This window comes from Dendrobates tinctorius, unplaced genomic scaffold, assembly GCF_039654945.1.
Source record: "Dendrobates tinctorius isolate UK_male_01 unplaced genomic scaffold, ASM3965494v1 ptg000011l, whole genome shotgun sequence".
NCBI lineage: Eukaryota > Metazoa > Chordata > Amphibia > Anura > Dendrobatidae > Dendrobates > Dendrobates tinctorius.
In genome coordinates this window covers 120,936,793-120,957,083 of record NW_027361679.1, presented here as the reverse complement: position 1 = coordinate 120,957,083, position 20,291 = coordinate 120,936,793, and the positions used below count along the sequence as shown (strand labels likewise).

General features: G+C 48.5%; 1 protein-coding gene across 1 annotated transcript in view; it reads right to left on the bottom strand.

The window, feature by feature from the left end:
- WDR18 (WD repeat domain 18) overlaps window positions 1–20,291 on the bottom strand; it is a 67,798-nt gene that overhangs the window by 45,383 nt on the left and 2,124 nt on the right. The window contains exon 3 of the mRNA XM_073547013.1: window positions 6,271–6,404. Coding sequence (XP_073403114.1) covers window positions 6,271–6,404 — 134 coding nt within the window. The remainder of the gene's footprint in view (window positions 1–6,270; window positions 6,405–20,291) is intronic.

The window sequence follows — 20,291 nt, the reverse complement described above, 5'->3', positions numbered from 1 at the left end:
GTGGTTTTTTCAAACCACTATAATTATAATCACTATATTAACGTTGTCTGGGAAAGTCTTTGATGACCTATCCTCAGAATAGGTGCTCAATAGCATAGTGGTGGGGGTTGGACACTCTGTGCCCCAACTGCTCAGCTATCTTGTGCTCTGTCTGCTGTCGAATATAAACACTGAGTGGAGTAGCTAAGCGAAGATCCTTACAAAGCCTAGTGGCTGTTGCCAGCTCCTGTTTTTCTGAATGGAAGCGGTACTGCAGTAACCACTACACTTTGGATGATGCCGCATTGGCATTTATTGGGAGTGGCTTCCACTTAAAAATCTCGACAATTTCACTTGCCTCGAAAAAATAGGTATTAGACCTACCGGTAATGATGTTTCCAGGAGTCCATCCTGACAGCACCATGGAGGACGTCCTCCTCCTCCTTACAGGGACAGGAAAGCACACGAGAGGTTAAAAGGCCCCGTCCCACCCCCTTTCCCTCAGTGACTTAACAAGAACCACAGCGTGGATAATGCTATAACTCTTTTAATGGTATCATCATATTACATCATATGACATAACTCAACAAAACATAACATAACAGGGAGGGAACTACCTGTGCTGTCAGGATGGACTCCTGGAAACATCATTATCGGTAGGTCTAATACCTATTTTCCAGGACGTCCACTTGACAGCACCATGGAGAGTACCAAAGCACCTCCTCAGGGTGGGATCACCGCCTGGAGAACTTTTCTCCCAAATGCGGTATGTTGGCCTGATAGCACGTCAAGTTTGTAGTGCTTGCAAAATGCATTCAGGCTGGCCCAGGTTGCCGCTCTACAAATCTGCTCGACTGAGGCGCCTGCGCGCTCGGCCCAGGAGGCTGAAACTGCCCTAGTAGAGTGGGCCCTTAAGGTATCTGGTGGGTTGGCGCCTTCCGACTGGTAGGCGTCTGAAATTACTGATGTGATCCATCTTGCGATGGACGCCTCAGAAGCTTTTCTCCCCCTATTTTTACCCCCGAAGAGGATGAACAAGTTTGAGTCAATACGCCAGTCATTGGTGGCCTCTAGATAGCTTATAACTGCCCGTCTTACGTCTAGGGAGTGGAGACGCTGTTCTTTCTCGTTGCGGGGATTGCTGCAGAAGGATGGTAGCACTATCTCCTGATTTATATTCTGGTAAGAGGCTACCTTGGGGATAAAAGCCGGATCTAATCTTAAGGTTATATGATCGTCTCTGATCTGGAGATATGGATCCTTGGTGGACAGGGCCTGGATCTCCCCTATTCTTCTGGCCGTGGTGATGGCTACGAGGAAAGCCGTCTTTCGAGAGAGAGTCGAAATGGACATTCTATCACTAGGCATGTAGGGGTCCCTACATAAAGATCTGAGTACCAGGCCGAGGTCCCAGGGCGGGGTGAGCTGCCTAATTGTGGGGCGAAGACGCTGCGTGGCCTTTATGAATCTTACCACCCAAGGATGGGAGGCTAAAGGGTAGTCGAAGAAGGCGCTCAAAGCCGAGATCTGGACCTTTAACGTGCTGGGTTTAAGCCCCTTATTATATCCCAACTGCAGAAAGTCTAGGACACTAGGGAGGTCAGGGGTACCTGCCGAGAGGTCGGACCTGCCACCTTCCAGGCAGAATCTCTTCCATATTTTTCTGTAGATTGCGGATGTTACCGGTTTCCTGCTGGCCAGTAGAGTGGATATGACCTGCTCGGATAAGCCCTTTGCTCTCAGGATGTCCCTTTCAGGATCCATGCCGAGAGGCGTAACCTTGCTGGGTCTGGATGGCGAATCGTCCCCTGGTGGATAACATCTCCCTTCAGGGGTAGCTCGACTGGGTTTCCTAATGCCATGGCTCCTAGCAGCGGAAACCAGCTTCTCTGTGGCCAGTATGGCACTATTAATATTCCCGACGCGCGGTCCTCGCAGATCTTCCTGAGTACCGCCGGTATCAGCGCCAGTGGCGGGAATGCATACAAGAGGGGTTCCGTCCAGGTCTGGCTCAGGGCATCTACTCCGTCAGGGTGATCTGCTGGGTTCAAGGAGTAGAATCTGGCGACCTTTGAGTTCTTCCGGTTTGCGAACAGGTCTATACTGGGGGTTCCCCAACGCTGACAAAGCTGATGGAAGATTTCTTCGTTTAGCTCCCACTCTGTCGGGCTGACCCGCTGTCTGCTTAGATAGTCTGCTACTACATTCTGAGAACCCTCTAGGTGGATTGCCGTTATGGAGAGGACCACCTCTTCTGCCCAGGCGAATATTCGACCTGCGAGTGCCTGGAGTGGTCGATGTCTCGGACCTCCCTGGTGTTTCAGGAATGAGAATGCCGTTGTGTTGTCGGACAATATCCGGACATGTCGATTTCTCACTACCGACCGGTTCTGACGCAGGGCTTCCCAGACCGCATAGAGTTCCCTGAAGTTGGAGGATCTGCTTCTGATGCTGACCGGCCATCTTCCTTGAAAAATTCTCCCTTCTACGTGGGCTCCCCATCCCCACGTACTGGCGTCTGTGGTGATTACCACGTACGGCGAGGTTGTCCATAGCACGCACACCTGTAAGTTCTGGGGCTGTATCCACCACCGCAGGGATCTTCTTACCGAGTCTGGTAAGGATATGGGCCCGTCGAGAGAATCCTGACGCCTGTTCCATCCTGCGAGGATTTCCTTTTGCAGGGGCCTCGAATGGGACTGGGCCCATCTGACGCATGGAATGCAAGCCGTCATCAGACCCAGAACTTCCATTGCACCTCTTATGGAGGAGCGGTGTCTCAGTAGTCCCTTGACTCTGTCTTGAATTGTCTGCTGCTTTTTTTCTCGGTAGCCGGGATATTCTGTCTCTTGAATCCAGAAGGCCTCCCAGGAAGATCTTCCTGCTTTCTGGTTTTAGGTCTGACTTCTGGTCGTTGATCAGCCAGCCGAGATACTCCAGTGTTCTGATCGTTCGGCTTCTGTCCTGGATGAGCCTTTCTTCTGATCCTGCGACTAGGAGAAAGTCGTCTAGATAGGGTATTATAATGACTCCCTGCTTTCTCAGGTAGGCTACCACCTCTGCTACCAGCTTTGTAAATATTCGGGGGGCCGAAGCCAGCCCGAACGGAAGGCACTGGAACTGGAAGTGGCAGGTCCGGGATGGTAGACTGATCGCGAATCTTAATAGGCTTTGAGATGCGGGATGAATGGGGACCTGATAGTATGCACTCTTCAGGTCCAGAGTACACATGACAGCATCCCTGTCTATAAGTTGAATCGCTGAGCGTATTGATTCCATTCGAAACCTTTTGTATACCACCCAGGCATTTAGGGGTTTCAAGTTTATAATTGTTCTGGCCTCGCCAGATGGTTTTGTAATGGAGAATAGGGAAGAGTAATGACCCTTTCCCCTCTCCTGCTGCGGAACTGGCACTATGACCTCTGACCGGAGCAGATCCTGAAGGTCTGCCCACATGGTAGAGTCTTCCGGGACTATGGTGGGGGCGATGTATCTGTCGGGGGGAGGGGAATAACATTCTATGCTGTACCCTTCTTTGATGGTTCTGAGGACCCATCGGTTCTGGGTTACCTGGCGCCACCTTGCTGCGAATCGTCGCAGTCTTCCCCCGACACCTATGGCGTCATTGCCTTCTAGACCTGGAGGATGACGCGAAAAGAGGGGCCTTGCTTCTCCCCCCTTGGCTCTGAGTGTTTCTAAAGGAGCCCCTGTTGGATCTACCCTGGCTCCTAAAATCGGTCTGTCTCCTGAAAAAGGACCCTCTACGAAAGGACTGGGGACGCTTGGGTTTTTCTTCTGGAAACCCCTTGTTTTTGTCAGACACCTGCTCTAGGATGCTATCTAGAGCTGGCCCGAACACCCTTGAGCCTGAAGAGGGGATGGAGCAAAGCTTTGCCTTTGAAGCGTTATCCCCAGACCAAGACTTCAGCCAAACCGCTCGCCTAGCTGCGTTGGAAAGGGAGCTGTTCCTGGCTGCGAATCTTACCGATTCGGCCGATGTATCTGAAAGGAACGCAGTGGCTGATTTCATCAGAGAGAAGCTAGGATCTCAGATCTAGGGGTCTTGTTGGATAAATGCTCTTCCAACTGCCCCACCCATAGGAACATGGACCTGGCCACTGAGGTGGCTGCTATGTTAACCTTAGTAAGGGCGGCTGCCGATTCCCATGTTCTCTTTAACAGAATATCCGCCTTCCGGTCCATCGGGTCTCTGAGACTTGAGTCCTCAAAGGGGGGATGGCGGGTTTTTTGGTCACCCTAGCTACAGGAACATCGATTTTAGGGATTTCCTCCCACCATCGTGTTTCCTCTGGGTCAAAGGGCAGTCGGCTCTTAAAGTCCCGAGACAGTACAAGTCGCCGTTCTGCCTCTTTCCATTCTTCTAGGACCATTGTCTTAATGTGTTCGCTTACGGGGAACACAGTTTGTTTCCGAGCGACCAGTCCCCCAAACATCAGGTCCTGTCGGGACTGCGGTTTTGGAACATCCTCTATCTGCATGGTGTTCCTTACCGCCTGCACCAGGTCCTCGGTGTCCTCTATCTTAAACAGGTATTTCCTGCCTTGGTCCCTCCTGTCAGTCGGGATCTCCCCCTCCTCGGGATCCGTGTCCCGGGGGTCTGACCCTTCAGGCGAACTTGTCTCCGAGGCTAGCTCCGTCTCCCACCTCGGCCGCTTCCGGCTTGGCCCTGGACTAGGGGACTGCTGCCGTGAGAGACTGGATCTGGAGGCCTGTACTTCCTCCCGAATCAAGGATCGCATCTCGGCCAGGAGGGACGGCTGCTCGTCTCTTACGACCCTTGAAGTGCAGGGTCCGCAGAGAGTCTTGGTATAGTTGTCTGGCAGCTTTACCCTGCAAACCGGACATCTGACAGACTTAGATGTGGCCTTTACCGGGTCCTTAACCTCTGTCGGGGGGGCTGGGGTACCCTTCTCCTGTACGATACAGAACAGGGATAGTCGGGTCAGTTGTCCTGGGCTGCGGGGAAGGCCGTGTGGGGGTTGGATTGCGCCAGGCGCACTTACCCCCCTGTCGGCTGGCGCCTCTGGGTCCATACCAGTGAAGCAGCTGTTGCCTGCGGTGAGCTGCTAGCGTGCGGTGAACTCCTGGTCTGCGGTGAGCTGCTGGCGTGCGGTGAGAGCTGCTGATGCAGCGGGCTGCTGGCGTGCGGCGAGCTGCTGGCGTGCCCAGGCTGCTGGCGCGCCGTTTCCAAATCGGCACGTGACGTCATCGCCGCGCGCCAGCCACTTCCGCTTCCTGTTTTGAAGCCCCGCCCCCCGAGCGTTCTGCAATGGCGGCGCCCATTGCGGGGACCCGGTTCCAGCTGCCCCGGGATCTCTCTCGCCGGCGCCCACACCGCCGGCTGCGTGTGGGGCAGCGTTTACAGCCGCAACCGCCGCGCGGTCTGTATGTCGCACCAGCGCTGCCTGCGGGGACCTGGGCGACTGCCGCGCGGCCTGGAGCCGAGAGCCTCCCACCGGGAGGAGCGGCTTCCTCCAGGAGCGCGTCCTGCTCCTGGCTTTGGGGCAGAGGGACTCCCCACCGGGAAGTGTCGGCCCTGGGCATCCTGACAGGGGGAAGGATTGGACCGGCCGCCCGATCCCCCTGCGCCCTCAAGTAATCCTGCTCCTCTCGTATGTCCCTCCGTGCAGGGACAGGAAAGCCACTGAGGGAAAGGGGGTGGGACGGGGCCTTTTAACCTCTCGTGTGCTTTCCTGTCCCTGTAAGGAGGAGGAGGACGTCCTCCATGGTGCTGTCAGGTGGACGTCCTGGAAACATGGCATGTGAACATGCCCCAAGAATGAAGAATCCCAAATGCTCCATATCACACAGTACATTTCTAAGTTAGCCAAGGAAAATGGTATTAGTATGATTTGAGCCCAGAAAAAAAAAAAAAACCATATGCCCAAGACAAAAGACGGCAACCATGACTTCAGATTCAAACCACAGAAACGTCTCACAGAATAACATAGGAATCATTGGTAAAATACATTGTGAAAATTTGAAACATTCCGTATAGATGTAAGCAGGGCAGTGGAGTCAGAACCTGTGTTGGTGGAGTCAGAGTTTGTGTCACGAAAATTGAGGAGTTGGAGTCGGAGGTTTGGCTTACCACCACCACAGCTCTGGATGCAAGGTGTATAGTGGAGCACGTTCTGCCTGTCTTCAAGTTATCAGATAATAAATGAATGCATACCAGAGTAATACTTTTTGTAGCTCCTCGTATAAACATTTATTTTAAAAAACCTACAGCACCAGAAACCTGAGCTTCGTTTTAAGAACAGATCTCACCTGAAAAGGTTCCACACAAGAGCAAGACTATCCTTGGCTCCAGTCAGGAAATGACTACTGTCATCTGTGAAGGTGACGCAGGTGACATCCTGGTAGTGACTATTGAGAATGGTAAGTAGATGTCCTGTGCAAACCTGAAAAGAGAAATAGGAAAACGGAGACAGATTAGATTAATATCCAATTTCCAGCATAGATCATATAAAGGCGATGATGGGAGCACTGCTAGAACAAAGCACATTAGCTGTCAATCTTCTGTTCAGTAAGCTAAACGAATAAAATCAGTTTAGAGATAACTGTCATACAGATTACATATGGTATTTCCTCTCATGTCTCATAATAAATAATAAATAGTGTTTCTTAGCAACAGACCATATGGCCGATTAATAATTTGATATCTATTAGGGTCAATGTTCTTTTTTTTGTCTTGTAGTATTTTCTGGCATTTTTGACAATAAAATGCTTCAAATGGTACACGCAATTCATGAATTTGACGCAAAATTAAAAAATTCTAGATTGCAATTCTTTTAAAAAGTTGCAAAATTGCGAGGACTAGTGTGAGAAGCGCCAAAAAAAAGAGACTTTTGGTAAAAATCAGTTAGTGAATCTGTCTAAAACATCTGGATACGCAAAGCTGTAGTTGGAAGGAAGGTTGGGGGGGGGGGGGGGTAGCACTTTCGACAACAAAAAATAATTGTAGTGCCGTTAAAATTTTCAATTAAGACATCAATAGTACAAAACACAAAAAGAAAAAAAAACATATTGCATGAGCTATAAAAATATGGAAAATGTAGCAATTGTCCACTACTAGGACAACCATTTCATCAAAATGTTTGGCCCCCATAAAATAATACTTGCCTCCCACGCCATTACCATGGTGTCGGCGCAGTTACCGTGGTGTCGGCAATCACTCTCCCAGTGGCTTTCGTGTGCTGCTGTGACAGGAGACGCCGGGCGCCCAATCAGCTCCGGCATCACTGTCCTTGCCTTCGGGCAAATCGAGCATGAAGAGGAAGTCCGGGCTGTAGCTGATCCTTGGCTTCCTCTTCCCACTCAATTCGACAGTAGGCGGGGACAGTGACGCTACTGCTGTTTGGGCACCGGCGTCATGTGTCACAAGACTGCACGAGAGGCCCGGGGAGAGTGAGCAAGAAAACCGTGGGAACGGCGCCGGCACAGGAGGCAAATATAGACTTCATAATTTTAGCGGGGCCAAGCGAAGGGTATGACAAAAAGTTGTCAAAGTAGTGGACAACGTCTTTAAGCCAATTTTTAAATCCACAACAATCTCATGGCTATAGAGGTAAAGTTATACAGACCATACTAAAATTAACCTCTTGACAATATTCAGTGCGCATATACCACAGAACCGTGCAGTGGGTTCAGTAGCTCAGTCCATGCAGTGTGAGTGCCAGTTGTTATACAGACCAGGGCTGTGGAGTCGGTAAGCCAAACCTGCGACTCCGACTCCTCAATTTCCCTTACACCGACTCTGACTCCAACTCCGACTCCCACACATATTGCTTATATTTAAGTGAAAAATTTATTGTAGTACAATGTGAACCTCAGACATTTAATCATTTTTATGATCCAATAATCAAGATATTTAGATAGAACAGAATATATATTGGTGTACTACCCGGTTTTCATTCTTTTTGGTACAGATACGATATGGATAGACAGATATGGATAAATGGATATATAGAGCAGATTTCTAATCTGCTTTTGCTATTGAAAATATTATCTATGAGCTCAAAAACCTTTCAGGTGATGCAGTTTTTTTAAAAAGATGATCAGCTTTTGCAGCTCAAAAACGTATCCTCAAAAAACAAAGGAAAAACGCTGTGTGTGAATGTAGCCTTAGATCAGGAATATAACAGCCATTTATAGGACATTTCATAACTTTCCCAAACTCCTATGAAAAAATATTCAGCACATCCTGCATTGAATTACTGTACCCAATTTATTATATATTTTAGGAGTCGGAGTCGGTCCATTTTATACCGACTCCAACTCCGACTCCACCAAAATGAGCTCCGACTCAGACTCCACAGCCCTGATACAGACGGCACCAGAGTTTAACTGATTTGACTGGAGCTAGCGCAGACTGACAATTTAAGCCCTTAAGGGCCTGTCACACTAAGCGATATCGCTAGCAATATCGCTATAACGTCACTGTTTTTTGTGACGTAGCAGCGATATCGCTATGTGTGATACTTACCTCCGACCGCTCCCCCACTGGTTTTCGCTGATCGAGCGAGAACGTCCTGGACTGTTTCGCCCGTGGACGCGGGCGGGAGGACGTCAGGATCGCCGCGTCTGACAGGTAAGTAGCGACCCCCGACCCCTGCGATGTCGCTGGTGAGATCTGCCTGTGTGGCAGCTCACTAGCGACCACTTAGCGATGCACCAGCGATCCTGACCACGTCATAACGCTGGTCGGGATCACTGGTACATCGCTAAGTGTGACAGTACCTTTAGATGTCACTGCAAATTGTATAGCTGCATGAAATGCGGGCTGGTGGCGTTCTCTTCTTAAGTGCACTGGCCACTCCAACTATTTTAAAATAGATTGCAATTATAGTATTGCAGAGCATTTTCCAAAAGATCAGGTAATCGCAGATGCACGTTCCCTAGGGGAACTGACACAAATATTAGTTTTCACAAAGTTCGCCCCATCAGTTTTTATAGCGGCAATTATTCTACAATGTTATGAAGAGTGATCAGATGAATTTCAAAAAAAATTGTGAAGTCGTTCCTTGCAATGAAAAAGAACTTAATGACAAAAAAAAAAAAAAAAAAAAGAAACCCACACACATCAACACATTTTCGCTGAATTGAAACCCTGCCACAAAATGGACTGCTTATAGAATTTCAGAGATCTTCATTTAGTTAGGCAAAAGTGTTAAACAGATTCCGTCAGTACGATTAGCCCTCCTAAGCAGTTTAGGGTGGTTTCACATTAGCGCTTTTTAAGCGCACGCACGGCCGGGGGTAGCTCCGCCCCCGAGCCGGCTCTCTGCCTGGCGTGCCCGCCCCTTGCTTTTAGCGCCGCCTCCTAGCGGACAGCGGCGCCTGCGATCGGCGCACCCTATCTTTAGCATAGGGTGCGCAGATCGTGCGCAGGCCGTGCGCTAGTTGCGCTTTGACCCGCGCTGCGCACATTTGACGGTGCGCCGTGCGCGCCAAAAATCGAACTTTTCGGATTTTGGCGCGCACGGCGCACCGTCAAAAGTGCGCAGCGCAGGTCAAAGCGCAACTAGCGCACGGCCTGCGCACGATCTGCGCACCCTATGCTAAAGATAGGGTGCGCCGATCGCAGGCGCCGCTGTCCGCTAGGAGGCGGCGCTACAAGCAAGGGGCGGGCACACCGGGCAGAGAGCCGGCTCGGGGGCGGAGCTACCCCCGGCCGTGCGTGCGCTTAAAAAGCGCTAATGTGAAACCACCCTTATATTGGCATGTAGGTCATAGGACGCTGAATAAAATGATACTGTGATCTGATGTCTTATTCCAGAGAAATCCACATTTTTCTTATACCAGGGGTTGGACAAAATAATGGAAACAACTAACGTTTGTCATCATAATCTTCGAACATGTTATAAACATGCAGTGACATATGGTAATGTTTTGTAGTTGATTTGTGCTATGTGATATGTGTATGTAAATTAACTGTTTGCTTTGCAGAATTGTAAGAACGTTGATGAGAACCTGATACCAATGACAGACCTCTCGGATTTTCAAAGAGGCCAATTTGTTGGTGCTCGAATGGCAGGCACTAGTGTAATAGAAAGTGCCCGAATGCTTGGCGTGTTGAGAGGTACTGTCTCCAAAGTAATGACTGCGTTTGAAAGAGAAGGAAAAACGTCAGCAGCAAAGCACAGGTCTGAATGAAAGTCAAAGTTGACAGAGAGACCTTTGGACTCTAAAGCGAACTGTGAGAGAGGATCGCGAGACCACGTCTCCGAAAATCACTGCTGAGCTCAATGAACACCTTTAGAACACAGTTTCCACGAAAACTGTTCGTCGGGAGCTGCATAAATCTGGATTCCATGGAAGAGCTGCAATTCGAAAACCGCTGCTCTCAATGACAAATGTTTCCAAGCTTTTAGAGTGGTGTAGAAGCCTCCAGAATTGGTCCCTCGAGCAGTGGAAACAAGTGATAGTCTCAGACGAAACATCGTTTACCCTATTTCCGACCTCCGGCTGAGTATACATTTGGATACAGCCGAAAGAAGCATTCCATCCAGACTGCCTTCTCCCAACTGTAAAACATGACGGAGGTCCTGTGATGATCTGGGGTGCCATTTCGTGGAGATCCGCCGGGCCAATGATATCCCTTCATGGAAGAATTAACAGCCGCGATTATTTAGGCATTTTGGGCGACCAAGTGCATCCTATGGTTCAATGTTGTGAATTCTCTCTCTGGCTTCCCTCTGGTGATTACTGAAGATAGTGGAGCTGGTCAGATTGACAGAGGGGTTGCGAGTTCTCTTTCTGGGCTCCCTATGGTGGTTACTGGAGGTAGTGGAGCTGATCTGATTGACAGAGGCTTGCCACCTGATAATGAGGAAGACGATTGGAGATCTGGGGTTTCTTATTGGGATTTAAGACAGCTGACTCCCTCTATCACTGCTGGTGATTTTTTTTCCCTGTGCCTCTTGAGGTCTGATGTCTCCTGCTCTTTCCCTGCATGTTCAGCTAGGTGGTTCATTTGCTATTCTGTTTGCATTTGATCTGGTTTTGCCTATCTCTGTTTTGTGCGGGTCAGCCAGCTCCGGCTGGGGCTGTGCTGAATCACCGCCCATGTGTTACTGCATGTGCCAGTTTGTTTTGTCCCCTTTTATATTGGTCTCTTTTTGCTATGCTTTCAGAATATACCAGAGTGCTGATATAGTGGGGGGCGAAGTTGTGTGACTTCAGTGTTTTTTGCATCAGATGTGTTGGACTTTTGCAGGGTTTTTTGCGTGATTGCAGACAGTCTCTTTCCTTTCCTGTCTAGTCAGTGTGGGACCCATCATTTGCTCAGTCTATTTTTCTGCCTGCGTTTGTGTGTTCATCTTGTCTCACTGACAATATATGTTTGGGGGCTGCTCCAGGGCAGTTTAGATTTCCCCTTTCTTACTTTAGGCTTAGTTAGCTCTCCAGCTGTGCCGAGGCGTCTAGGATCATCATAGGTACGCTCCACGGCTACTGCTAGTTGTGTGGACAGGATCAGGGGTCTGCATCCGCTTAGTTACCAACCTCTCTGGTTTTCTGTGGCTTAGCCTGGGCCTGCTATCCTCCTCGGTGACCCATTCATAGCAGTTCAAGCACTGTTCCCGGAGGGGAACGCCATCTTTCAGGATGATAATGCACCAATTCATACAGCTAGAATCGTTAAAGCATGGCACGAGGAACATTGTAATGAAGTTGAGCATCTCATCTGGCCCCCACAATCCCCAGACCTCAACATTATTGAGCATTTATGGTCGATTTTAGAGATTCAAGTTAGACGTCGATTTCCGCTGCCACTGTCGCTCAAAGAACTGGAGGGTGTTTTAACTCAAGAATGGGCTACAATTCCTTTGGAAACAATTCACACCTTGTATGAATCCATACCATGGAGAATTGAGGCTGTAATCACCGGAAAAGGTGGACCTACACCATATTAAACTAACTTTTGTTGATGTTTCCATTATTTTGTCCAACCCCTGTATGTAAATGAGCTGTTCCAGTACTATGGGCCGGACACTGATCTACAGGAGAGTCTGCCCCCAGAGCTTATTATACATGGAGGGGGCATTACCAGTGTGATATCTAATATCAGCTCTACTGATCACATAGCAGAGCTCTGAGTGATTATTAGGTCACGGTTACATTATATGAGTATTTGGCCAGTATTTGACCTCAGTATGTGTAAGTCAAAACCAGGAGAGGAACAATCAGAGGAAAAGTATAATAGCAACACATCACCACTTTTGTATTATCACCCACTACTGGTTTTGGCTTACAAATTCTGATGTAATATACTGACAAATTACTGAAAATGGCCTGACACATCTGCAGGATCCTCTCAGCTTCCATCTTACAGGCAGACAATGGTGCAATATGGTTACAATACTACAGAGCTTGGAAAAGTGCAAAAAAAAAAAAAAAAAGAAAGTTTGTAAGGAGAAAAAGTTCAGTTCTCCTGTTCTGCTAGTTACTTGTCTCAGACTGGTAATGTCTCTCTTATTAAAAATAATCTCTGGAGGCCGATTCTCATGCAGATCAAAGTCTGGACCATAATTCTGAAAAGCTCATTTACATGCAAGAAAAAAGTGGATTTCTCTGGAATAAGACATCAGATCACAGAAATCAATGTATTGGGTTTTTTTTCCTGGGGAAGGAGTTCTGTGAAACTTTGAAATGCGTCGAATAAAGACCACTGTAATAATAATAGTTTATAGTGATTTGCAGCGTGGATTGTCTGACCGCTTTTTTTCCTATCCAGAAATCAAATATCACTTTATTCAGCTTTCTATAACCTAAATGCCCATACAGATGGCTTCACATGGATTATACTATTGACAGGTTCCCGTTAATTAAGACATGGCAGCTGCCTGAAAGACACTCATGCTAGCTGAATTGGCCAGAGCAGTCTGGTTGCTTTTAAAGGGGTTGGTGTCTAAAATCATAGTCTTCTGTTAATCATGGTTACTGCCAAGGAAACATCTGCACTCCTTGTTTTGCATCCAAGAGGCTTTACAGGCAAAACATTGCTGCTGGTAAAATTGCCACTAAAGCAACCATTTAATGGATCATCAAAAACTTCAGAGAGGTTCAATTGCTGAGAAAAACTCTACAGGAACCAAGAAAGTCCAGAAAATGCCAGGACCATCTCAAAGACGACTCAGATGTGGGATTGTTCAACGCAAATGCAGAGGTTGACTAAAAACGAGAGCAGACAGGTGTCAGTGCATTGACACACACAGTGAAGCAAAGGATTTTAGCCGTGTCAAGAAGGGAAGCAAAAAGCCACTATTCTCAAAGACAAGAAGCCATTTTGCTCAAGGACAGACTGACATTATACAGAAAGCACAGGGATTGGACTGAGGGAAAGTTATTTTCTTTGATAAAGTCCATTTTAGACAGGTTGGGACTTCAGGAAAAAAAAACGGATTACTTACCGGTAATACTCTTTTGTAGAGTCCACGACAGCACCCACTGAGAGAGGGGATCCGCCCCCGGAACAGGAAACCTACAAAAGAGATAAATGGGGCGGTCCCCCTCGCTCCCTCAGTTTGTGTTACCGAGAACAACGGAGGAACTGCCATACATGTTTTAGTCAATTTATTTGGGCAATTCATCCATCTTACCCCTATGTAGTTTTATGTTTACTAAGTTTAATCACATATCTAACTTAAATCACAATCTCCACCACCAAGGAGACCCATGTGTGAAAAATTCTTACGGGAGGGAAGTGAGCGGGTGCTGTCGTGGACTCTACAAAAGAGTATTACCGGTAAGTAATCCGGTTTTTCCTCTTCGCCACGACAGCACCCACTGAGAGATTTCCAGAGATAATCACTTGGGCGGGCACACCATGTTAAGGACTGATCTACCAAAAGTTAGATCCTCGGTAGAGGACAAATCTAGTCTATAGTGACTATAAAAGGTAGACGGAGAAGACCAGGTTGCAGCCTTACATATTTGTTCAATTGGGACGTTCGCCCTCTCGGCCCAGGAGGATGATATGGCTCTAGTGGAGTGCGCCTTAATCCCCAGTGGAGGGTCTTCTCCTTTTGTCAGATACGCCATTGTGATCGCATCTCTAATCCATCTGGATATCGTGCCTGATGTAACTGCAGACCCCCTCCTGCTGCCCTGGAAGGAGACAAAAAGAGACCTACTCTGCCTCCAGGGACTGGTCCTATCTAGATAGATGTGAAAAGAGCCGTGCTAGCCTAAGGTGTGATATTTCGCCTCGTCCTGTGTTGACGGGTTCTCATAGAATGAAGGTAGGCATATCTCTTGAGATCTATGAAATTTAGTTGCCCGTTTGGGCAGGTAGGACGGGTCCGTCTTTAAAATGAGACTGTCTCGTGTTGTTAACAGGAACGGTGGGTCTACAGATAGAGCATGAAGATCACTCACTCTCCTTGCCGATACTAAGGCCACCAGCATAGCCGTTTTCAATGAGAGGCACTTTACTGATGCTGAGCTTATGGGCTCAAATGGTGCCTGAGTGAAGGCATCCAAAACTAGAGTAAGGTTCCACGCTGGTAGCCGAGGCATATGCACCGGTTCTGCTCGTTGACAAGCCGAGATAAACCGAGTCACCCATCTATTTGCTGCCACGTTATAGTTAAACAGGGCTCCTAGGGCTGACACGTGGACCTTAAGAGTGCTTACTGAGAGTCTCAGTTCTCGGCCTTTTTGAAGAAACTCTAGAATGGCCGTAATGGGTACTTCACCAGCTAGTTTTGTTGGGTGAAAGGCCAGGAACTTCCTCCACACCTTAGCATATATTTTTGTCGTGGACTCCTTCCTGCTTTGTAGCAGGGTATTGATTAGGTTCTTTGAGAAACCCTTCTGCCTCAGTAGCTCCCTTTCAAATTCCAGGCCGCTAGGTGCAGGGCTTTGGCCTGTGGATGGCACCAGGGTCCCTGCGAGAGAAGATTCTGGTGCAGCGGCAGGATCCACGGGTCGGTTACCGACATGGTTCTCAGCCATGAAAACCACGGTCTTTTTGGCCAAAACGGGCTATCAAGATGACCCTCGCCCTCTCCTGTCTTATTTTCCTGACTACTGTTGGTAGTAGCACCATTGGAGGGAAGGCATAGGCTTGTTGGAATGCCCAGGGTGCTTGGAGGGCATCTAGAATGTCTGGGTTGTCCGACCTGTAGAGAGAAGCAAACCTTTTTACGCGCCTGTTGGCTCTGGTTGCGAATAGGTCTATCTCCGGTCTGCCCCATTCTGACGCTATCATTTCGAAGACGCGTCTGCTGAGGACCCACTCGCCCTGGTATAGGGCCTGGCGACTGAGATAGTCTGCTCGGGAGTTGTCTACTCCTCTTATATGGAGCGCTGACAAGGAGAGAAGCTGGACCTCGGCCATCTCCAGGATCTTTACTGCGATAGACATCAGTGGCATTGACCGCGTGCCTCCTTGCCGGTTTATATAGGCCACTGCGGTGGTATTGTCTGTCTGGATCTTTACGTGGGCGCCCCTTAACTGCGGGAGAAAGTGAGATATCGCGTAAAAAAAAAAAAAAAAAAAAAAAAATCGCTGTTAGCTCCTTTACATTAGAGGAGGCCTCTATTTCATTCTCACGCCACCAGCCTTGTACCATGTGCTCCTCTAGGTGGGCTCCCCAACCTAAGGGGCTGGCATCCGTGGTGAGTACTTTGGAGGGAGTCACCCACCACTGTACTCCCTTCGATAGATTGGAAGGATTTAACCACCATCTTAGGGATTCAACCACCTCGGGCGATAGGGACATCTTCCCTTCCAGCCGCCCCTGCAGTCTGTCTCATGCAGAATAGCCCACTGTAGTTCTCTGGAGTGGAACTGAGCCCATTGCACCGCTGGAATGCACGATATCAGAGACCCCAGCAAGGACATGCCCTGTCTCAATGATATCACGGGTCTTCCTGTAGCATTCTGTATCTTATCGATTATGGCCATTACTTTGGCATTCGGCAGAAAGCACTCCTCAGTTACGGAGTCCACTTGTAGGCCCAAAAACCTTTGACAGGTCACTGGCTCTAGTCTGGACTTTTCCCAGTTAATTAGCCAACCCAGTGTTTGTAGGGATGAGATAATCCTAGCTATTCTTGCTTCACACTGTGTAACAGAATTCCCCACTATGAGCAGGTCGTCTAAGTAAGGGACAACTAGGGTGTCATTCAGCCTTACATACGACATTACTTCCAGTATTAATTTGGTAAATACCCGAGGAGCCATGGATAGCCCGAATGGCATTGCCGCAAACTGGAAATGCTGAATCCGACCTTTGAACCAGACTGCTACCCGCAGGAACCTCTGGTGCCCTCGATATATGGGGAGATGGTAGTAGGCGTCCTTTAGGTCCAAGACTGCCATATAACACCTGGGAAACAAAAGCTTTATTGCAGACTTAATCGACTCCATCTTAAACGACCTTAGTCTTAGGAAGGTATTAAGTTTCTTTAAATTTATTATAGTCCTGTAAGAGCCATCCGGTTTTGGGACTAAAAATAGAGGAGAATAAAAGCCCATCCCTATTTCGTCGTCTGGGACCTCTACTAGGACCTGTTTAGTTAGCAGTACTGCAATCTCCATCTCCAGTGCTTCCTGCTGTGATCGGGACTTCATAGAAGTCAATAGGAAGGAGTTCGGTGGATACCGAACAAATTCTAATTTTAGGCCTGATGACACAATATTTAAGGCCCACGGGTTTGATTTCACCTTCATCCATTGGCGGCTGAATCTTAATAGCCTGCCACCTACCGGTGTAACGGTTTTATCGGGATCTGTCTCCCCTGAAGGGACGTTTCCCGAATAGGTTGCCTCTTTGCTTGGGGTCCTTATTTCCCCAGCGGTCCTGGGGTCTAAAGTCCTTCTTTTTACCGAACGGCGGCTTCCTGTAGGCCCTCCTGTTGAACGGAACATACGGGTTAAGGAACCCCTTCTTCCTCTCCCCCGCTTTTGTCAAAATCTCATCCAGTTCCGTGCCAAACAGGTACTTACCCTGGCAGGGTATAGCACACAATCTAGTTTTTGTTTGTGTGTCTCCTTTCCACCCCTTCAACCATAAGGCCCGCCTGCCAGCATTGGTCAGTCCTGCCGCTCTAGCTGACAACCGGAGAGAGTCTGCGGAGGAGTCGGAGAGGAAGGCCGCTGCTCCCTTAATGAGGGGCATAGAGGAAAGAAGTCTATTCCTAGCTACTCCATTCTTAATATTGTCCTCCAAGTCATTCAGCCACACCAACATTGATCTTGCCGTACATGTGGCCGCTATTGCGGGCTTAAAGGCTGCCGTACAAGCTTCCCAAGATCTTTTGAGGAATGTATCGGTCTTACGATCCGAAGAATCAGCCAAAATTCCCGAATCCTCTACCGGCAAAGAGGATCTACGGGAGGTAGAGGCCACTGCCGCATCCACCTTGGGGGCTCTCGACCAGGCTGTTAACTCCTCATCGTCAAAGGGATACTTACGCTTTGATGTTAAGGGGAGGAAGGTTCTCTGACCTTGTTTCTCCCATTCCCTCTTAACTAGGTCTTTAACAGCTGGGACCACTGGGAATGCTCGGACCTTTTTACGGGAAATACCCGCAAACATTATGTCCTGAGGGGTCTTGGGGTCCTTACTCTCCGGCAACCCCATGGTATTTCGGACGGACTTCACTAAATTACTGACACTGTCCGTGGGGAAACACGTCTGATCCTCGTCCTCTGAGGAAAGGTATTCCTGTGACTTATCGGAATCAAGTTCTCCGGTATCTGACGGCGACTTTGACGCCAGCGAGACTCCTCCTTTAGGTGAACGTATTTCTCTCACGGAGGAGTGACCCCCTAGACTACTGGAACCGCCTAAGGCCCGTAGTTCCTCTCTTATCATAGCCCGGATACCCTCCTTCTTTTGTGAGGATTCCTCCTGTAAGGCCTCCTCAATACACGACTGGCATAATCTCTTTGGGTGGCCATCCGGGAGGGGCTGTGAACATAAGGCACACTCTCTATGTTTCGCCTTCTCTGTTCTTTTAGCCTAAAGGGGGTATGGACCAGAAAGAGAAGGCCATCAATTATTTATCCTGACCAAAAAAACACTCACCCGTGAATTTCGTCAGCAACTACCGGCTGCGGTGTCCGAGACCCAGGCTGAGGCGAGGCATGGGACGACTTCTTTTCCTTGCGTTTTTTCTCTAACGGCTCATCTTGCCTGGAAGGTCCACTAGATTCCTTCCTGGAGCTGCCACTTTTTCTGGTGCTATCGGTTCTCCTTGTACCACTGCTCTGTCTACTGCCAAGTGGGGATACCACTAGCTGACCTAATGGGAGCGAAGCTGGGTCATCTAAGGACGACATGACTGCGCACTAGCGCTGTGTCTGTGGCTTCCTTTTAAAGCCTTTGCTATAGCTGCTCCTCTTTTTTTCTTTTTCGTCCGCCATTTTTTTTTTCTTTTTCTCCTGCCTCTACTGCGCATGCGCGGGCGTTGTCCCGCGGTCTCTGCCTTCTGCCTGATCCCGGAAGTCCTCCTCCACTTCCGGGTTGCCTCTCCTGGGGAGCGCTGGGTCACCGCAAATAGTGATGCGGCCGGCGCACCGCACGTCTGCGCCCCCCCTCGCACGGGGTCCTTCTCCTGCCGCAGGTATGACTCCCAGTGCGCCGCTCAGCACACACGCTCGAGTCCTTCTCCTTTTGGGGGGGCGCGCGGCTCAGTACGTCCAGATGGCGTTAGTAATGCGTCTACCCCCTCGGGGGGGGGGGAGTATAGCCATGTCCCCAGTGAGCCTTGGCACCACTGTCGCCTCCAGCCTCACCTGCATTACACCAGCTCTGGGGGGGGGAAATACACCTCTCCGCCCGACGCTGCCTCCGGTCCTGGGGCCCCTGCTGCTCATATTCTGCACGCAGGCGGCTACCAGACCAGGAATCCTCTTCTGCGGGTTCCTTTCCAGGAACAGGAAACCAAACTGAGGGAGCGAGGGGGACTGCCCCATTTATCTCTCTGTAGGTTTCCTGTTCCGGGGGCGGATCCCCTCTCTCAGTGGGTGCTGTCGTGGCGAAGAGGAAAAAAATCCTGTGTGGGGTTGCGTTTCATCCAGAGGAGTGAGCTCACTCACAATATTGCCTGAGAACACTGCCATGAATGAAGAATTGTATCTACATATCATCCAAGAGTAACTTCTTGCAATGATCAAGGAGCAAATTTGTGACTGACATTTCTTTTTCCAGTGGCTTGGTGAACAAGTCACTGAAATTTTGGAGCCAGGGCCAGGAAATTCCCAACATCTCAATCCCACTGAGAATCTGTGGTCAATGCTCAAAAAGTGAGTGCCCAAAAACACAGAAAATTGTGATAAACTCCAATCACTGATTAGAAAAGAATATGTTGTCATCAGTCAGGATTTGGCCAGAAGTGTAAGGCTGTGTGCCCACGTTGCGTTTTTGTAAGCGTTTCCGCAACGTTTGTGCCGGCTCAGACGCTGCAGAAACGCTTAAAAGAAGCTTCAAATTAATTTGCATGCGTTTTTGGCTTTTTGTGCCAATGCATGCGTTTTTAAACGCTCAGGAATCGCTTAGCGGCTAAAAATGCAGCATGCTCATTAATTTCAGCATAGCTGAGCGTTTTTAGCCTTCCCCAATGTTCCCAGAAATCGCGTGTCAAAACATGCGTCAAAAACGCGCGTCTTGTGCAAAAAAACGCGCAAGAAACGCGCGGAAAAAAAGACGCGCGTTTTCTGGGAAGGGGATCAGTTTCCTGAGCGTTTAAAAACGCTAACGTGGGCACATAGCCTAAAACTGGCATGTAAGGGTGAATGTCAGAAGTCAAGGGACATCAGTGTAGATATTGAGTCTGTGTTTAAACTTGATGCATTTGTGAATTAAAAAAAAAAAAAAAAAGTGCAAAAACTTATGACATTTTTATAATTGTACTTCAGTAACCATAGAAACCTCTGATTAAAGGAACCAAGAACACACGCGGTAGACTGGAAAACTAAATTTGCATCAGTCTCAAAACTCCAAAACTCTTGGCTTCAATTGTTTACATAAAGTTCAAATCATCCTCCTTTCGCCAAAACGAAAATAAAATATAAAAGTTACGGCCTCTGGAAAGAGGAGGGTAAAAATAGAAAAGCGAAAAAAAAAAAATATGTCTGTTTCCACAAAGAGTAACTAAATTTCTAATTATTTATTTCCAATAATTGTCCAAAGTAGAAAGTTATGAACATTGGAAATCAATTAGGAAATTTGTCTTCATTCCACGAAGATGGCAGTGAAAGAGTCAGCACCTGTGTCCTATGTGCGTTTGGGATAGGCGATCATATGTTTTAGAAAAATATTGACCCCATTCTC